The sequence below is a fragment of the Nannospalax galili genome, unplaced genomic scaffold (genome assembly GCF_000622305.1).
Source record: "Nannospalax galili isolate Female #2095 unplaced genomic scaffold, S.galili_v1.0 scaffold70, whole genome shotgun sequence".
Taxonomy (NCBI): domain Eukaryota; kingdom Metazoa; phylum Chordata; class Mammalia; order Rodentia; family Spalacidae; genus Nannospalax; species Nannospalax galili.
Window position 1 is genome coordinate 157023 of NW_008328543.1, and position 15454 is coordinate 172476.

Consider the following 15454-nt stretch of genomic DNA (forward strand, 5'->3'; position numbering starts at 1 on the left):
AATAAAGCAGAACCTGAGCAGAGAGACATGGAGGGCCAAGTGTGTTGTCAGTCTCTGCTGAGGGTTGCACACATGTGCACACACACACACACACACATACATGAACACATCTGAAAATATGTTATACCTGCAGTGATGAAGTTCTTTGCAATGATATTTTCAGGGACATTACAGTGCTGTGTTGTCTAATTAGCCAAATGTGATTATTTGTATTTGCTAATTAAAATTAAGCAAAATCTTTAGCTAGGCATGGTGGTACAATCCCATAGCTTGGGAGGTAAAAGTGGCTGATCAGGTATTCAAGGTCAGCTTTGGCTACATACTGAGTTCTATGTCAGTCTGGAATACATGAAACGGTCTCAAAAATATGACCCCATGCCACAGACACAGACAGACACAGACACACACACACACACACACACACACATACACACACACACACACACACACACCACTTACTTTTCTGTTGCTGTAATAAAACATTATGACCAAAAGTAACTGGGGTGTGGTGGGCAGGGTTTGTTTGGCTTACTCTTCTATGTCACAATCCATTACTGAGTGAAATCAGGGCAGGAAACTGAGTTAGGAGCCATGGAAGAATGCCATTTGCTGACTTGATGTCTGATGTGCCCTCAGATAGCTTTCTTCTATCACCTAGTACCACTTAAAAGAGGGATAGTGCTCCCAACAGTGGGCTTGGCCCTCCCACATAAATCAACAATCAAGACAATTTCCCATAAACATGACCACAGGCCAATTGGACCTGGGTAATCCTTCAAATGAGACTCTCTTAAATGAATCTAGGATGTGTCAAGTTGACAGCTGGAGCTAATTAGGAAATTTCCCCAAATTAAATTAAACAAAATTGAAAATTTATGATTGTAGTTCAGTCACATTTAAAGGACTACTAAAAGGATATTCTCAAATATCCACAGATATGAGGCCACACACAGCTATAGAACATTGGAAAACCATGGGACATTCTAGCAGTGATGCAGAGGAGAAAGAGTCACTAAGTCAGGAGTGTAAAAGCTGCAAATGACCGAAAAAAAAGTGTGTGTATAAGTGTGCATGCATGTGTGTATGAGACTCTGTGCATTGTGTGTGTATTATGGTGTTTGTATATGCATGTGTATGCATGTACGTGTGTATTTGTGTATGCATGTCTACATATATGTGTATGCACGTGTGTACACATACACCACTGCATATCACACATATTGATGGGAGATACTGTGGCGGTTCACAGCATGAAAGGGAAATCTTGGGAACGTAGATAGCTCTGGGGATGTTGGACTCCTCAGGCCTCTCTTGTGCTCCTGCTCTTCCACTGATAGATTGCTGTTTCTGATAATGTGACATCAGCTCCTTGGCTACAAAGGTGTCACATTCATTTCCACTATTGTAAATGGTGTCTAGCTTCCTGGCTCCACCACAGACCCAAAAGTCTCTAGTGGGGCTCTGGATTTGCCGGGCATGGATATCCTGTTTAGTTTGCATGTAAAACCACTCTGGCCAATAGGATAAATTATTCTCATTTGCCTAGGCTGGACCATTTTCCACTCATAGGGCAGGTTCAGTAATATAAGTCCCTAGGCCAGCCACATATATCCTGGAGGAACAGAAGTCCTACCAACCACTGCAGAAGTGTGTATGCATCAGTAGCACCCTAGGGTGAATACTTTGATCAATAACTTACCACCCCACCAGAGGAAATACCAAGGTTCAATTCTGGGATGCTTTTATCATTTTTAGTTATTGTTACACATTTTTCATTCTCATTTACTAATTTACTTATGTGTGAACGTACATGTGTGTCCATGTGTGTGCATATTTGTGTATGTATGTGTAGCATATGCAGCTGTACTGCATACCTTTCTGTGTATGAGAAGCAAAGGTTGAAATCTTGTGTCTTAACTTCAATTACTCAGGGACCCTCCTGCCTCTACCTTCCAGGTGGAGACCCAGAATTTTTTACGTGGGTGCCGGGATAAAAACTGAGGTCCTTGTGCCTTCCAGCCTGTCATCCTCAGCTCCAGTTTATAAGTTTTTGTTCACTTTGTCCTGCATTATTTTCCTTTTTCATAAACTGTATCAAACACTTTCACTGATACAAAGGATGCCCTGGTGATTTACCAAGCACCAACTGGCTTCCTTATACCTACATGGAAGAAGTTATTAACTTAAAACATACTTTTAAAATATCTTTGATGTGGAATTCAATTAAACATTACAATCCGCCACACTGGCTTTGATTTTCCCTGCTCTGTAGTTTGTGAAGGTATATCATATCCTACTTTCTATAAACATGTATAAGAAGACATACATTAACAAACCAACAGCAAAAACATATACATAACTTACGTCTTCTATGTCTCTGTCCAGAGCTACAATTCTTAGAGGAGTAGTCAAGTTTAGGCTGTCAGAAATGGTTGCTCCCACTGGGGCCGACTCCAGGATATACCCCTGATAGCTGGGCATTGTGAAATGGGGGCTCTGATTGTTTTCGTCAAGTATTTCAATGTGTAGACTAGCAAAGGCAGGAAGTGGGTGTCCATTGTCCTGCTCAGCCTGAAAATTAAAAGCAAAAATAGCTATGATATCCTTGGAGTGACAGTTTTCATGCTGTAGACACCTCAGAATCACTATTAAGTGATCATCCTTGCAGGGAGAAAAATGTCCTAAAGACAATTAGAAAACACCAGAGACGGAATGGAAGTAGAGAGAGCCTTCTCTGCTTGTCCTCAAACTGAGTACACATTTCAGAAAAATCACAATAAATTTCTGAAATTCTTATATACAGTAAAGAGATACTTGTATTGAAACACAATTAGAAACACAGGAAAGGAATCCAGTTGAGTTGCTGGTAATTCAAGCATACAGAAAAGGACCTCGTTATCATCCAAATGCACCACTGCATTTTCTTGTCTTTTCAATGTCTTCCTATTCGACAGTGATGACTAGCTGCCTGCTGTCCTGTAAATGTTTGTTCAAATTCCTAAACTGAAACCCTAACCCTATTAAGAGGTGGGAAGTGATACCTTGATAACAGCAGTGTCTCCATGAATGGAATTACTGTCCTTAATAAAGAGCCCCAGGTAACAGGAGGGAATCTATCTGCCATTGCATCACTAGGAGACATTCAAGATGCCCAAGTTCTAGGCTAGGCTGGGTTGCACAGGAGTTTCCAAAATTAAATAAACAAACAAAACAGAGGCTCTAAAAGCTAGCCTCTTTCAACCACAGGAGAGCACAGCACAGGTATGCCAACTGTGTAGGGGTGCACCATCACCAAGTATAGAACCTGACAGAGCTTTGACCTTGACTCCTAGAGACCAGAACCATGAAATATATTTGCTGGTGGTTAGTCACAATTTCACATAAAATTAATAAATTAAAGCTGCATTAATCACCTAAGGAAAGCCCATAAACCACTGTACAAAGGCCAGAGGTGAATTCAACATAACATTTTAGCAGCTAAAGAATTTTTAATGTTATTTAATAGAAATATGCTGCTCAACTATTCTTGACTAAATAAATATTCATGTATTATGTATATGCTTATCATTTCAATTTTATTAATTTTAAGAAACTGGTGACAATTTCATTTGTACTAACTTATCTTTTGGTTTTCTTCACACAATCATGCTTTGAAGGGAACACAGACCTAAATTTTTTATTTAGCACTTATATTTTACAAATGGAAATTCAAATTATTTCATCACAACTGATCTCTAGACAGTCTCCTCCAAAATTCAGTGGAAACCACAATTATCATTCAGTCATATGATCATCTGACATCAACTCAAAGTGGAAGTTAAACCTTTCATAATAAACCCTAGTGTGCTTTTCCATGTGAAAAAGTGGCATTTTTGCTCATAAAAAAATTTTATAAGTCGTCCAGATAAATACCTTCAACTATTCAGTCCATAGGCAAAATCTGAGGTCTCCATGGTATGGTGAGCCTCTTAATTGAAAATGCAGTTTCTGAAGGATACAGAGTGGAGCCAGAAGAAGAGATATGGGCTGATCCTGAGTCCCGCAGAATCCATTGTAGCAATCAATGTAGTGACTCACGGTAGTGAGAAGCCCTCGTACCCTAAACCCAACCTATAAAATACAACTTTTCCTCTGATATTATTTACATTTTATCTAATAAGAATGTGAACAGTGCACTCCAGCTATGTTAGGTAGAATTGGTGACTTTGTCCCAAGAAAATTCCCCAAATCTGTTATTCCATGTAAGTATTCATATTTGAGATTTTAGGAAGGTTATATAACTACCAATTTTAAGATATGACAATTAGTAAATGGATAATACAATAATGTTATAGTGAAGTGAAAACTCTACTTGTCTATTTAAAAATATTCTTAGCCCTAGTGTGGTATGTTAATTTCTCCTTTGTAATGCAATTTTATTTTACTTTATGCAATCTCATCTTTTAGCAGTGATGTGTCAAACTTGTCCTTGGTGTAAAGTATTTCTGAGTCCTGCTCCTCACTGCAGGCAGCTGGGCATCAACCTGCAGCTGATGGGAACTTGGTCACTTCCACCCTCATCATAGAGCCTTCTGTGCTACTGACTTCAGTACAGAGGAGATTCCTGTGCATTCAGGGGATTGATCTGTGCTGAGCCATGGAGATTCCCTTAGTAGCTTGTTCTGTAACATACATCAAGTTTTATGGAGAGAGCTGACCAGAGGGCGATGTAGGATCAGAAAACACCGTGGATCACTAAGAAAACCAAAGGTTCCAACACAGGCCTCCCACCCAACTTCAAGGCTGCAGAAAGGCTTGTGGGCAATGAGTGGCTCACACAGGCAGGCCATTCTGAGTGGGGCACCTTTCTTTCTATTCTGTTCTTCCTGCTCTAATAGTCAGTATGACTTGTCCAGGAAATTCTGGCAATGCTATGAAGATTCAAACATTTTATAATCTATCTCCCTCAACAAGAAATGGACACATACACATTTCTATGTCAAAAAAGAAGAGGAAAGAATGAATGTAATTACTGGGAGAGGCTTACATTACATACTCAGTTTATGTCATTCATTACTACGACAAGCTGCAAATTCAGGGAAATGTATTATTTGCTTCATAAAAACAATATGATTTAGTGGTGATAAAAATCAAATTAGGAAAATCAGGTAAAAATAAAATGGGGATGCTCTGAAGGCAGAACAACCCAATTCCTACTTTCCCCCAAAGTTTTGTAAGACAACACAGGTAGTTTTTCTGTTTATTACCCTAACATTAATTTGTGTTAATAATGACTATTACTTACTACTGCATCCACAGTTCTACTGGGAGTATGGCAGACACATCTAGTGATCTGTGTCCATGCCCAGAGTTTTATTCCAGTGCCACAGGTATCTCTAGATGTGAGAACTGGCACTTCTGCACAGGGGGAAGCTGGAGCTTAGTTCATATTCAGTGACACCCAGTATTCAAGATATAGGCATTTGGGGTTCACATGTTCATCTCCTGATGCTTGAGAAACATGGATATTCACTTCAAGTTTCCCAAACTTACAGAACAAAAACAAAGAGAAGATGGATGGGAGAAAGTGGTGCAGGAAATGATATTAACATAAGCATCTCTGCTTCAGTTCAAGTTAAAATGCAGGATTGAAAACTAGAGTTTGTTCCTTAGTGGACCCGAACATGAAGAGGCCCATGCAGTCATTCTCTGTTTTCTGGAAGTTCTCAGACTGTGACACATCATTCAACTGTAATGAATAGGTCGTGGGAGGAGAGGTGAGAGAAAGGGAGGAGACTGGGAAAGGCAGCATTTTAAGAAACCATTTATTCTCATAAAATAATGATCTTGACATTAACAAAGTTTGTAGCTATAGTATAAACGTGTATTTAAAAGTTTAGTTTGTGGGCTAGGGAGATGGGTTGATTGGTGACATGCTTGCCTCTCATGCATGAGAAACCGAGTTCAGATCACCAGAACCCACATATAGAGCCAGAAGCCAGAGGACCCCTAGATTCCGCTGGTCAACTAGGTGGATTAGTGAGGTTCAGTGAAAAACTTGTTTGAAAAATAAAGTGAGAGCAATTGAGGAAGACACTGGGTATTGGTCTCTGCTCTCAGTAAACAGGCACACATCTACGCATATGTAACCTGTATGCACATGTGTACACGCAGAGAAGGCTGCATGCACACATACAACACACACCCAAAGCACACAAAAAATAAATGAGAGGTCAGGTTTGTTTGCAGAAGTTCTGAGCTTCTTATGCCTAAGAACTAAGAATACAGAATAACATTTCCATTATTTTTATTTTTGGGGGGGCTTTTTGAGGTAGGGTTCCTCTCTGGAGCCGAGGCTGGGCTTGAACACCCAGCAAACCTCTCTAATCCTCTCAAGTACTCAGATTGTAGGTGTGTGATACCACATTTTGCCTTAGGATAACTATTATCCTGGCACTAGGGCCAAATAATTTCACAGATTCCATGATCTCTAATATGCAACTCCGCATGTACATAGCTAAGTTTTAAAAAGGAAAATGGAAAGTTTGTCAAGACATTTAATAATTTCTACCAAAAGGAGAAATAAAAGATCTTCCTGTGAAGCAGGGATTACTTTTGCGCATCTACAGAGCCCACTGTTGAGATTTTTTTTTACCTTTGCCTACTTACTCTGTCTTTTAAAAGTCCACCTAAATCGGCTTTGGGGACTTAGCATTAAATCCAGCTGTTCTTATAAAAGTCACCAGTGGCTTCGACATTCAAACCAACATTTACTTTCGGTACCTATTTTACCTGGCCTGCCTTTGGCATCTAAAGCATTCGTTGCCAGCAGCCACAATACTCGCTCTTTTCTTCCCGTGTTACCACTTTTCCTTGTTTTCGTCTGTTCTTCAGCTCACTGCTAAACGCGATCATCCAAGTGTTAGACATCAGGCCACGGGTTTCCTTTAACCTGATGGGTTATAACAGTTTCTGTGAGGTCTGATCTCTGTGTCTCTCTTTGTCTCTGTCTCTCTCTGTCTCTCTCAGTCCCTCTCTCTGTCTCTCTGTCTCTCTCTCTCTGTCTCTCTCTCTGTCTCTCTCTCTCTCTTTCTCTCTCTCTCTCTCTCCAGTCTATATCCAACCATGTCCTCAATAGCCTGCTTGGATATCTCACAGATTTCATATGGAATCTCAGCAAAAGTTCATTCTAAACTCCACTCAAACCAATTCCAACAATTCCCACCAGTCTTTTCTATTTTGACAGAAGTTACATATTTACAGTGTCTGAAGCTGAGGGTATTGAGGGTCTTGAGGTTTTCATGTCTAATTTATGAGGTCATTTTTTATAATTCAACTTTTTATCTTTTTTAGAATTTCATATATGAATACTATATTTACATCATCTCCTCTTCTCCCTCTTTCCCTCCAACTTCTCCCACAGTCCCCCGTCTCCTCAATTCCCTGACGTATTCTTTAATTATCATTGTTACATATGTATACCTGGATATAAGCATTTCCACCTCACCCTGATCCAACTGCAACCCTCTTGTGTACACTTTTTAAACTGTTCAGCCTGGTTCTAGCCTTGTTCACGGGACACTCTTACAATGGAAGTTTGACTTTGTTAAATAATAAGTAGATCATGGCACATTTGATTTTTTCAGTTTATTTTGCTTTTCCAGTGAAGAGGATGGAACACAGAATCTTGCTAGGTAAGAACTCTACCTCTGACTACATCCCAGCCCCACTTGTCTTTCCTATGCCCTCCAGTGATCTCCAGATGACTCAGGCCCTGCAGAATCTGACCACTTACTGATTCCAGCACGCTGCTCTTATTTACTGACATCCAGGCGTGCTTTGCCTCAGAATCTTCTGGCTCTCTTTTTCTGAAATACTTTGCCCACAGTCATCCTCATGGATCAAATATCTTTTCACATGGTCCATTTTTCCTATCTTATTATCTCATACACCATCGTGTTGGAATTCCCTAAGTACTTTGCTATTTTTATATCAATTTGAAACTTCTAAAATATAACAAAAATATTTCCTGTCTTGTCATTTCTTGTAAAAAATCCTTCCATGAGATATAATTTTCCAACCCTAGTATGGGTACACAGGTCTGTAATCCCCAGCACTTGAAAAGTGGAAGGGTTAGGGTCAGAATTTCAAATTATCTCTTAGGAAGAGTTCAATGCCAATCTTTGATAGAAGCATAGACTTGCTGTGGGCCATCTCTCCTAAGACAGCCTGAAGAAAATGTATGTACACAGAAAAAAAAGAAAAAATGTAATCTTTTGCAGGTTATGGAAAGTTTAGCACCAAAGCCATTACAGAACTTCAGTGAACCAGCCAAGTTTCTAAGGAGAATCACAGCAGAAATAAGGTTCTCTACATGCCACAGAGGACACTGTGTCAGAAAGAATAAAACTCCCGAGGAATCAAGATGCCTGGCTTGATGTTGTGAATATTGTTTTCTCACACATATAGCAGCATATGGTGGTTCTACATATGGAACAGTGAACGAAAGCATGCACAGAGGTAAGGAGAACACATATTACTACCAAAACAGGAGTTATCTAATGATAGTAAGCTGGGTTAGACCAATGTCAACATTCAATGACTCTCATAACCAAGAGCAATCCTTTAATACTCCCAAGTCACAGTAAACAACATACAAAACATTATGTGAGTATGTAGCATATTCAAAATACAGAAAACCTTAAAAACTCAGACCTGCTCAAAGTTAGTTTTATTACTAAATACACGTGCTTTGCATTCAAATATTAGAGTCTTCAAAATTACTTAGGAATCTGTATTCTGTGAGTGGAGTTCTGAAATTTGCTTTTCAAAATCAAGCTCACCAGGTGACCCTGAAACATTCAGTCTTTTGGAAAGTACAGGTCTGGCATGTGAACCCATCTCATGAAGGCCAAGGAGTTGATGGTCCATTGAAAACAGCTGCCAAGTGAGCAGGTCAGGTCAACACTTCTCAGGCCTCTTACTCCAGAAGTTACCATCCGTTTCCACTTTGAGCAGTCTCTGATTCTAATTTGGGCTTTAAGGTTGGACACAGCACGGGGAACCTCATTTTTGCAGGGAGATTCTCTGTGGGAACTTAGGAACCTGCCCAGGTCTCAATGAGTTCAGTAATGGCTTTGGTGCTAAGCCTCCTGTAACCTGCAGAAGGCTGTATTTCCTCTTGTTCTGTGTACATACATTTTCTTTCAGACTGTCCTCGGGAGAGATGGTCCACTGCAAGTCTATGCTTCCCTAGCCAAAGATCATATTAATATCACTGACTAATTAATAGTTTGAAATAAGTGCATTGCATTATTTCTTGAACACTTGTTATCCTTACTTAAACACTACAGGTCGTCCTCTGACGAAGTGAAAATTCAAGGGTACATAAAGAAGTTTGGAAGTGAATTACTAGAAACATCAAAAAACTTAACATACAACAGAGTGAAAAAATAAAACATAGCAACTGTGTTGTACATAGTAAAATTGATTTGTTTAGAAACTTGCAAATCTAAAGAACTCCATTTTTATAGGAATAAATTATCTCCATTTGACAAAGATTTCCTTCCTACACAGAACACAGGAATCTCACTCTCTGAAGACCCTATATCAGGACAAAAAAGGTAAAATCAACACACTTCCTACTAGGATATATTTTTAACAAAAGGAAATATATTTCACCCTTGCATCAAGTAAGAATAAGCCCATCTGTTAGTAACTTATTACAATGGAAACAAAAATCTTCAAAGGTCTCATGCACTTTTGAATAGTAAAAATGTTTCCCTTTTGTTTAGAGTTGGAAATGCAAACTCATGGGACAGTACCATTTTCAGTAAATGAGGAAGAGCTATGCAGTCACTCCAGGGAGACCACAGCTCTGGATACTGCCCACTAATCACAGGTGTGCCAGATTAGTTAATGAGGGTTTGCACACAGAAAGCTGCTGATTATGAAGAGACAGGGCAGTCACAGGCAGCACCATGACAAAGGTTTTTAATCTAACTTGGGGCATCTCACCTCCTGCACCCCCCTCCCCAGGGCCACTGTTCCCCCTCTCACAGTATCCACAACCTCCAGGAAACACCTTCTGTGCACCAACCAATGAAATAACCTGTCTTGTACTATGTGAATACTGAAGGTAAGAAACTTCAAAATATTGATGTTAAAATAGACTGAAGGGTCTGAGGGGGAGTTAATGCTTCACTCTTGAGTCAGGTTCTTCTTGAGGAAAATAAATAGTTCTATTTGCCCTACAGGTTTGCCAATATATGAATTTTATGTTAATATTTCTTCACAACACCCAAGAATCTGTGAATAAAGTCTACCTGGGCACAGTATGGTAAATGGTTGGGAAGTGCATGTGTGGAGAGTGAAGGGAGGACTGGGTTAGTTCATGTAGGGGACTGGAGGGGGCTGGGTAGGTGTAACAGGGAGTGGAGGGAGTTGGCAATGGTTGGGAAGGCAGGTTTCATCTGCATACTTCAGGAACCACGGATTTTCTGTTCTGTTCTCAGAATGACGTTTGCAGGTAGAAGGGCCTTGCCAACTTCAAGATGCTGTGAAGGGACTGGATAAATTGCCTTTCTTGATCACTGTGTGAGGAAGGAAAGCAGCCAAGTCACATCTGACCTCTGCATTCCTTCTGTCAGTGAACACTTAGAGGCTACTAGGTAAATTTTCTGTTCATTTCTGTGTTCATGGTCCCTGCTGGATGGAGAGTGGTGTTCATCTAAAGGCCCCACACATCCCTTCCTCTTACCAGTTCACACAATCTGTAGGAATCAATTAATTTAGGCTGTGATTAGAATATTTAGAAATATACCAGAATGAAATAGAAAGGCAAAAAGTTATTGTTGAAAAGGCAAGAATAATGTTCTATACAGTAATATATTAAATGAAAACAATCAAATCAGCCTGAACACTTCCCACTGAATCAAAGAAGTCAATGGATTTCAGAAAATGTGTTATTTAAAACTCTCCAGAAGAATAGTGATTCATTGCTTGTGGAAGCTAAGGACTAAAATTTCTATGGGGTCATTTTCTCTAAAATATAAAGACATTCATTTTGTCTTAGAGACCTTGCCGCTCGAGTAAGGTGATAGATTTATTCTTTACTAATCTGATGATGTAATGTACGGAAGACAGTGAGCCAAATGTCTCCACACCAGAGCTGCTATACTGAAATCCTCAATTCTAACAGGAAGAGGTTAGGAGGCTCAGCAAAGTGACTATGTCATAGGGGTTTAATGTTCATTGATGAAATTAGTGCTCTTCAAAAAGTACTCCATAGCCTGGGGAGGGATGGCTCAGATGGAAAAGTGCATCAGAGGACCCAAGTTCAGTTGCCAGCTCCTAAAACAGGTGATTCACAACAGCCTCTAACTCCATCTCCGAAAAATCTGATACCCTCTTCTGGCCTCCATGAGCACCTTCACACAGCCAGCAGAAATACCCACACACACCCCTACATACCCCCCAACCCCATATATAATAGATCTAAAAAAGCACCTCAAATGGTTCTATCATCTCTCAAAAACTAGAAAAAAGTAAAGAAAGACAAGAATAGAGGCAAGTATACCCAGATAAAACATTTGTAAAAATTGGCGGCTGACATCCTTCTCTGGGACAGGTGTCATACATGGAGCTGGGACAAGGCACCTGGGTTACGTTGTGTTTGCTTGTTTTGTCCTAACTCTATGTCACTGAATGCTCCTGTGTGAAATCTCCCCAAAGGAAGGGTTCATGCTGATCTTATTTCTTTCTGTCTCTCTCTCGCTTTTTTTTTTTTTACAAATAAACTTACAATATTTATACACTATAGAGGGGCATAAAAGGACAGCTGCTTGTTGCATAGTCCTCTTAAGAGAGCTAACTATCTTTGAGTGTTCTTTAACTTCCATGGGAGAGTCTATCGTATTTTGAGAAGTGATGATTGATGAAGGGTAACAGGCTGCTCTGTGTGACTCTGACACCTGCAATCCTTCAATATGACAAAATCTCTGTTGGAAAATCAAATGGGGTTGTGTGGGGTAGAGAGGTTTGAAAGCAACATGCAGAGGTATGGGGCAGGCTTGTGGTAACTTCGATGCTACTCAGCTGAGAGTGTGAGAAAATGAATTTTGAGGGTACATGGGAGAGAAGTTAGGGTGTGAGAGACAGCCCTGTCCAAGCTGAAAATGATTGCAGACTTGAGGTAAAGAAACGGGCAGAGGAAATGCCTTAATTATTGGAGGAGATCATATAAAGGACGCATGAGAATGTAGTGAGACAGAAACCTGTGAGAAAAAGAGAAAACCTAGCTTAGGTGACTAGCAATTACAATGAAGAGTCAAGATAAGACGGCTTGGAATTTTAAAAGGATGTTTATAGCCTGTTACATTATTAATTTGAAAAAACTAGATACACACTAAAGTAGTTTTCCAAGCTGACAATTAGAAATGTTGCAGCCACCAGAAGGAAAATGGCTATTATTTGTGGCTGTCTTGAAACTTTATACATCTTTGTCTGACAGATGCTGGGCATCTTAATCAGCACAAAGAAAGGATACGGCAAATTGCAAATCAGCACACACCTTTCTATATTTTAAAAATGTTGAATCTGGGTTTTCCATTGAGTTTTGGAACATAGGGTGGCATCATTATTTGAGGTAGGCGTATCCTAGAGAGCTGGCATTGAGGGATCCTGCTGGTCAGGAGTCAAGTGGCTCTTTTCTTAGACCAGCTCTTTCATGTATCGCCCTCAAGCTACTCAAGTAAGTAACTTGCCAGGACACTAATACATGGGCACTAATGCTACAGGTCACTAATTTTAATTCCCTGGATCATTTCTTATTTCAAAAAATGTTTTCTTTAGAAGAAAGCCATTTCCGACACAGTTATAAATCGCCTGAACTTTGCTTCAATGTAAATTTAGCTTTCATTAAGGGATTGAATTTGTGATTTCATTGCAGTTTCTTTGGGACAGAAATGCAAGATAACAGTGTACCAGATACAGACACATTGGAGTGTATGCACTTGATATGGTGAAGACATCCAAGTGCCAGGAAGAAACCCAGCATCACGGTGGGCAGAAGGACTTCTATGTGTTCTATAAAGGGTGAGGGTTAAACAGAGGCACGGTATGAGGAAAGCATTACTACCTACCATCTGTAAAGATAAAGAGAAAATAAAGAACATCATCATTATGCAGGGACCTTGCAGGACAGAGGCAAACAGGCTGCAAGGCCAGGTTTCTGACCAGCAGCTACATTTCCCAAGCATATGTCTTGTCAGATGAATATGGAAACGTCACTGTGAATTTGACCTCTGACGTGGAAAGGGAAGTGCAATTTAAGAAAGGGGAGAATGGAAGTAGCTTGATAAGTTTAGGGCCCTACAAATGATTCACTCCATCTGGGCCTGCTAGCATGAAAGGCCAGGAAAGTGCTAGGACAGCGCCAGATACATGGTAGGAGATATTGTAACATGCCTGCGACTCCCTCCAAAGGAAAACACATCAAGGGCAGCTGCTAGACTCAGGAACAAGCCAGTAAGAGGCAGCTGAGTGTCAGGAGGAAGCAGAAGGGACCGTGACACACTTGGCCTCAGCTTTACCAGAGTTTAATCAAAGTGTTTAATCAAAAGGATTTAGATAAAACAGTTATTCCTTAAAGAACCAAGAGACAATGAATTATTAACAATTTATTCACTTGATCTGTTACTAGTTTTATATTTGAGGCCTGGTGTACAAATAATGCTTTAAAAATATTTATAGTACACTTGGGAGGCAGAGGCAGGTGAATCTCTGTGAGTTCGAGGCCAGCCTGGTCTACATAGTGAGCTCCAGGCCAGCTGGGGCTACAGGGAAACCCTGTTTCAAAAAGACGAAAAAAAAAAAAAAAAAAAAAAGAAAAACATACATATAGTAAAAAAGGCAGTTTTCTGGGCTGTGTTAAAGAGGTTCAGCACACAGATAAATCACTGTCATCAAACTTCTCAAATGCATGTTCATTTCTCCTTCACAGGTGTTTTACTATGGCTTTATGCAGGAGTGTATGGAATGATTATATATTTCATCATCAATACTGGGATGTTTTTGATAGTGAATAGGTGTTGGCGATAATTATTCAAAGACCATAGGTCATAAACATGAGTTGTTCTGGGAAAATCCAGTGTGTGATTATTTGCCATAGGCATCACTTTTTAAATACTCTCATATGATAGCTACTAATTAAGTGTTTTGCCAGGTAGCATCCTTTTCTTTGCCAATGAGTTTTAATTGTTTGGTAGGTTGAGGTTCCTGAACTATCTCTTTATCATCTTGATGTCACCTTTACATTTTTTCTTGTCAGCATATGCAATAAATCACTGGCAGAAACAGTGAAGCTGAAGATGATGAATCTCTGATTCATGACACCCACCAGATGGGAAGTGTGCCTGGAGCTTTCTAGGGTGGAATTCTTTAGTCTGGAGGCTGCTACTTTGGAGTATTTTATTTTTCTCCGCTTCCCGAACAAAAATTTGGATCAAATACAATAAAAAATATTTTATAGTCAATGAAAAACAAAATATAATGTAGAAAGTGAGATAGTTGAAAGACAGTACAGAGCGGAATTGCTGGACAGTGGCTTTTCAAACACATTCATCACGGGCAGAAATTACTCGAGGAGGCAGAACATCATTATTTTTCATATTGATATTTTTGCTCATTATGCCCTTCACTGAACACAAAACAGCCATTTGGAACTGGTATGTATGTAAAAACTTATATTGATATGAAAGGTTATTAAAACATAAGCAAATTATCTGTGCACACTTTTAATTGATTTTTTTCTATAATTGATAGACTGCATTACACAGTTCTCAGACATCCCAGGACAGCCAGCATGCAGAGCAGAGCGAAAAAATTGATTTTCAGTTTTAAATGAGGCAGTTTGAAACAATGCTTGGACAAATTTTGTGACTCCTACAGAGACTGGGACCCTAGGGAGAGGAGCAAGTCAGGGGATGCACATTGCTTGACTTCTGTGCTGCGACACAATAATTAAAACATGTGAACACAAACAGAACACGTGTGGTCACTTTATGCAAGTGTGGCAGTAGCTTCCTTTGCTGAAAGACTTCTAACCTTGCTGAGCGGCATCCAGGAGACGCTGTCCAGCCATTTGCTCTCTCTGTGTATGGCTCTCTAACTCATTTCCCTTTAGCTGCTTACATGCAGCTGTTAGGCCTCTAAGCTTCCCCTCTGCCCTTCCTTATGTTCTAACACATTTCCTATGCTTATTCATCGGCCAAACTCTTTTGACTCTGCAACATTCAGCTTGGGGTAATCTTCAGGAAATTTTCCTTGAAACTCCAGATAATCAATCCTCCTTTGATACTTTGTTAAGAATTTTTAACCCCTCTTGTCAGCAGATAAATCTAATGTGTTAGTTTTTATTTTCATACTTCTAGGCCAATAGTTCTCGGAGGACAAAGAATTATTAAATAAACAAATG

General features: G+C 39.7%; 1 protein-coding gene across 7 annotated transcripts in view; it reads right to left on the minus strand.

Annotated features, from left to right (window-relative positions):
• The window catches only part of LOC103729463 (protocadherin-15), a 1150197-nt gene that overhangs the window by 141779 nt on the left and 992964 nt on the right, over positions 1–15454 (minus strand). For 6 of the 7 annotated variants that reach the window (XM_029560656.1, XM_029560654.1, XM_029560646.1 and 3 more), the window contains one exon: positions 2365–2571. The exons of the other annotated variant lie outside the window; for it this stretch is intronic. In XM_029560656.1, the coding sequence (XP_029416516.1) occupies positions 2365–2571 (207 nt within the window). The remainder of the gene's footprint in view (positions 1–2364; positions 2572–15454) is intronic. 7 annotated transcript variants of the gene reach the window in all.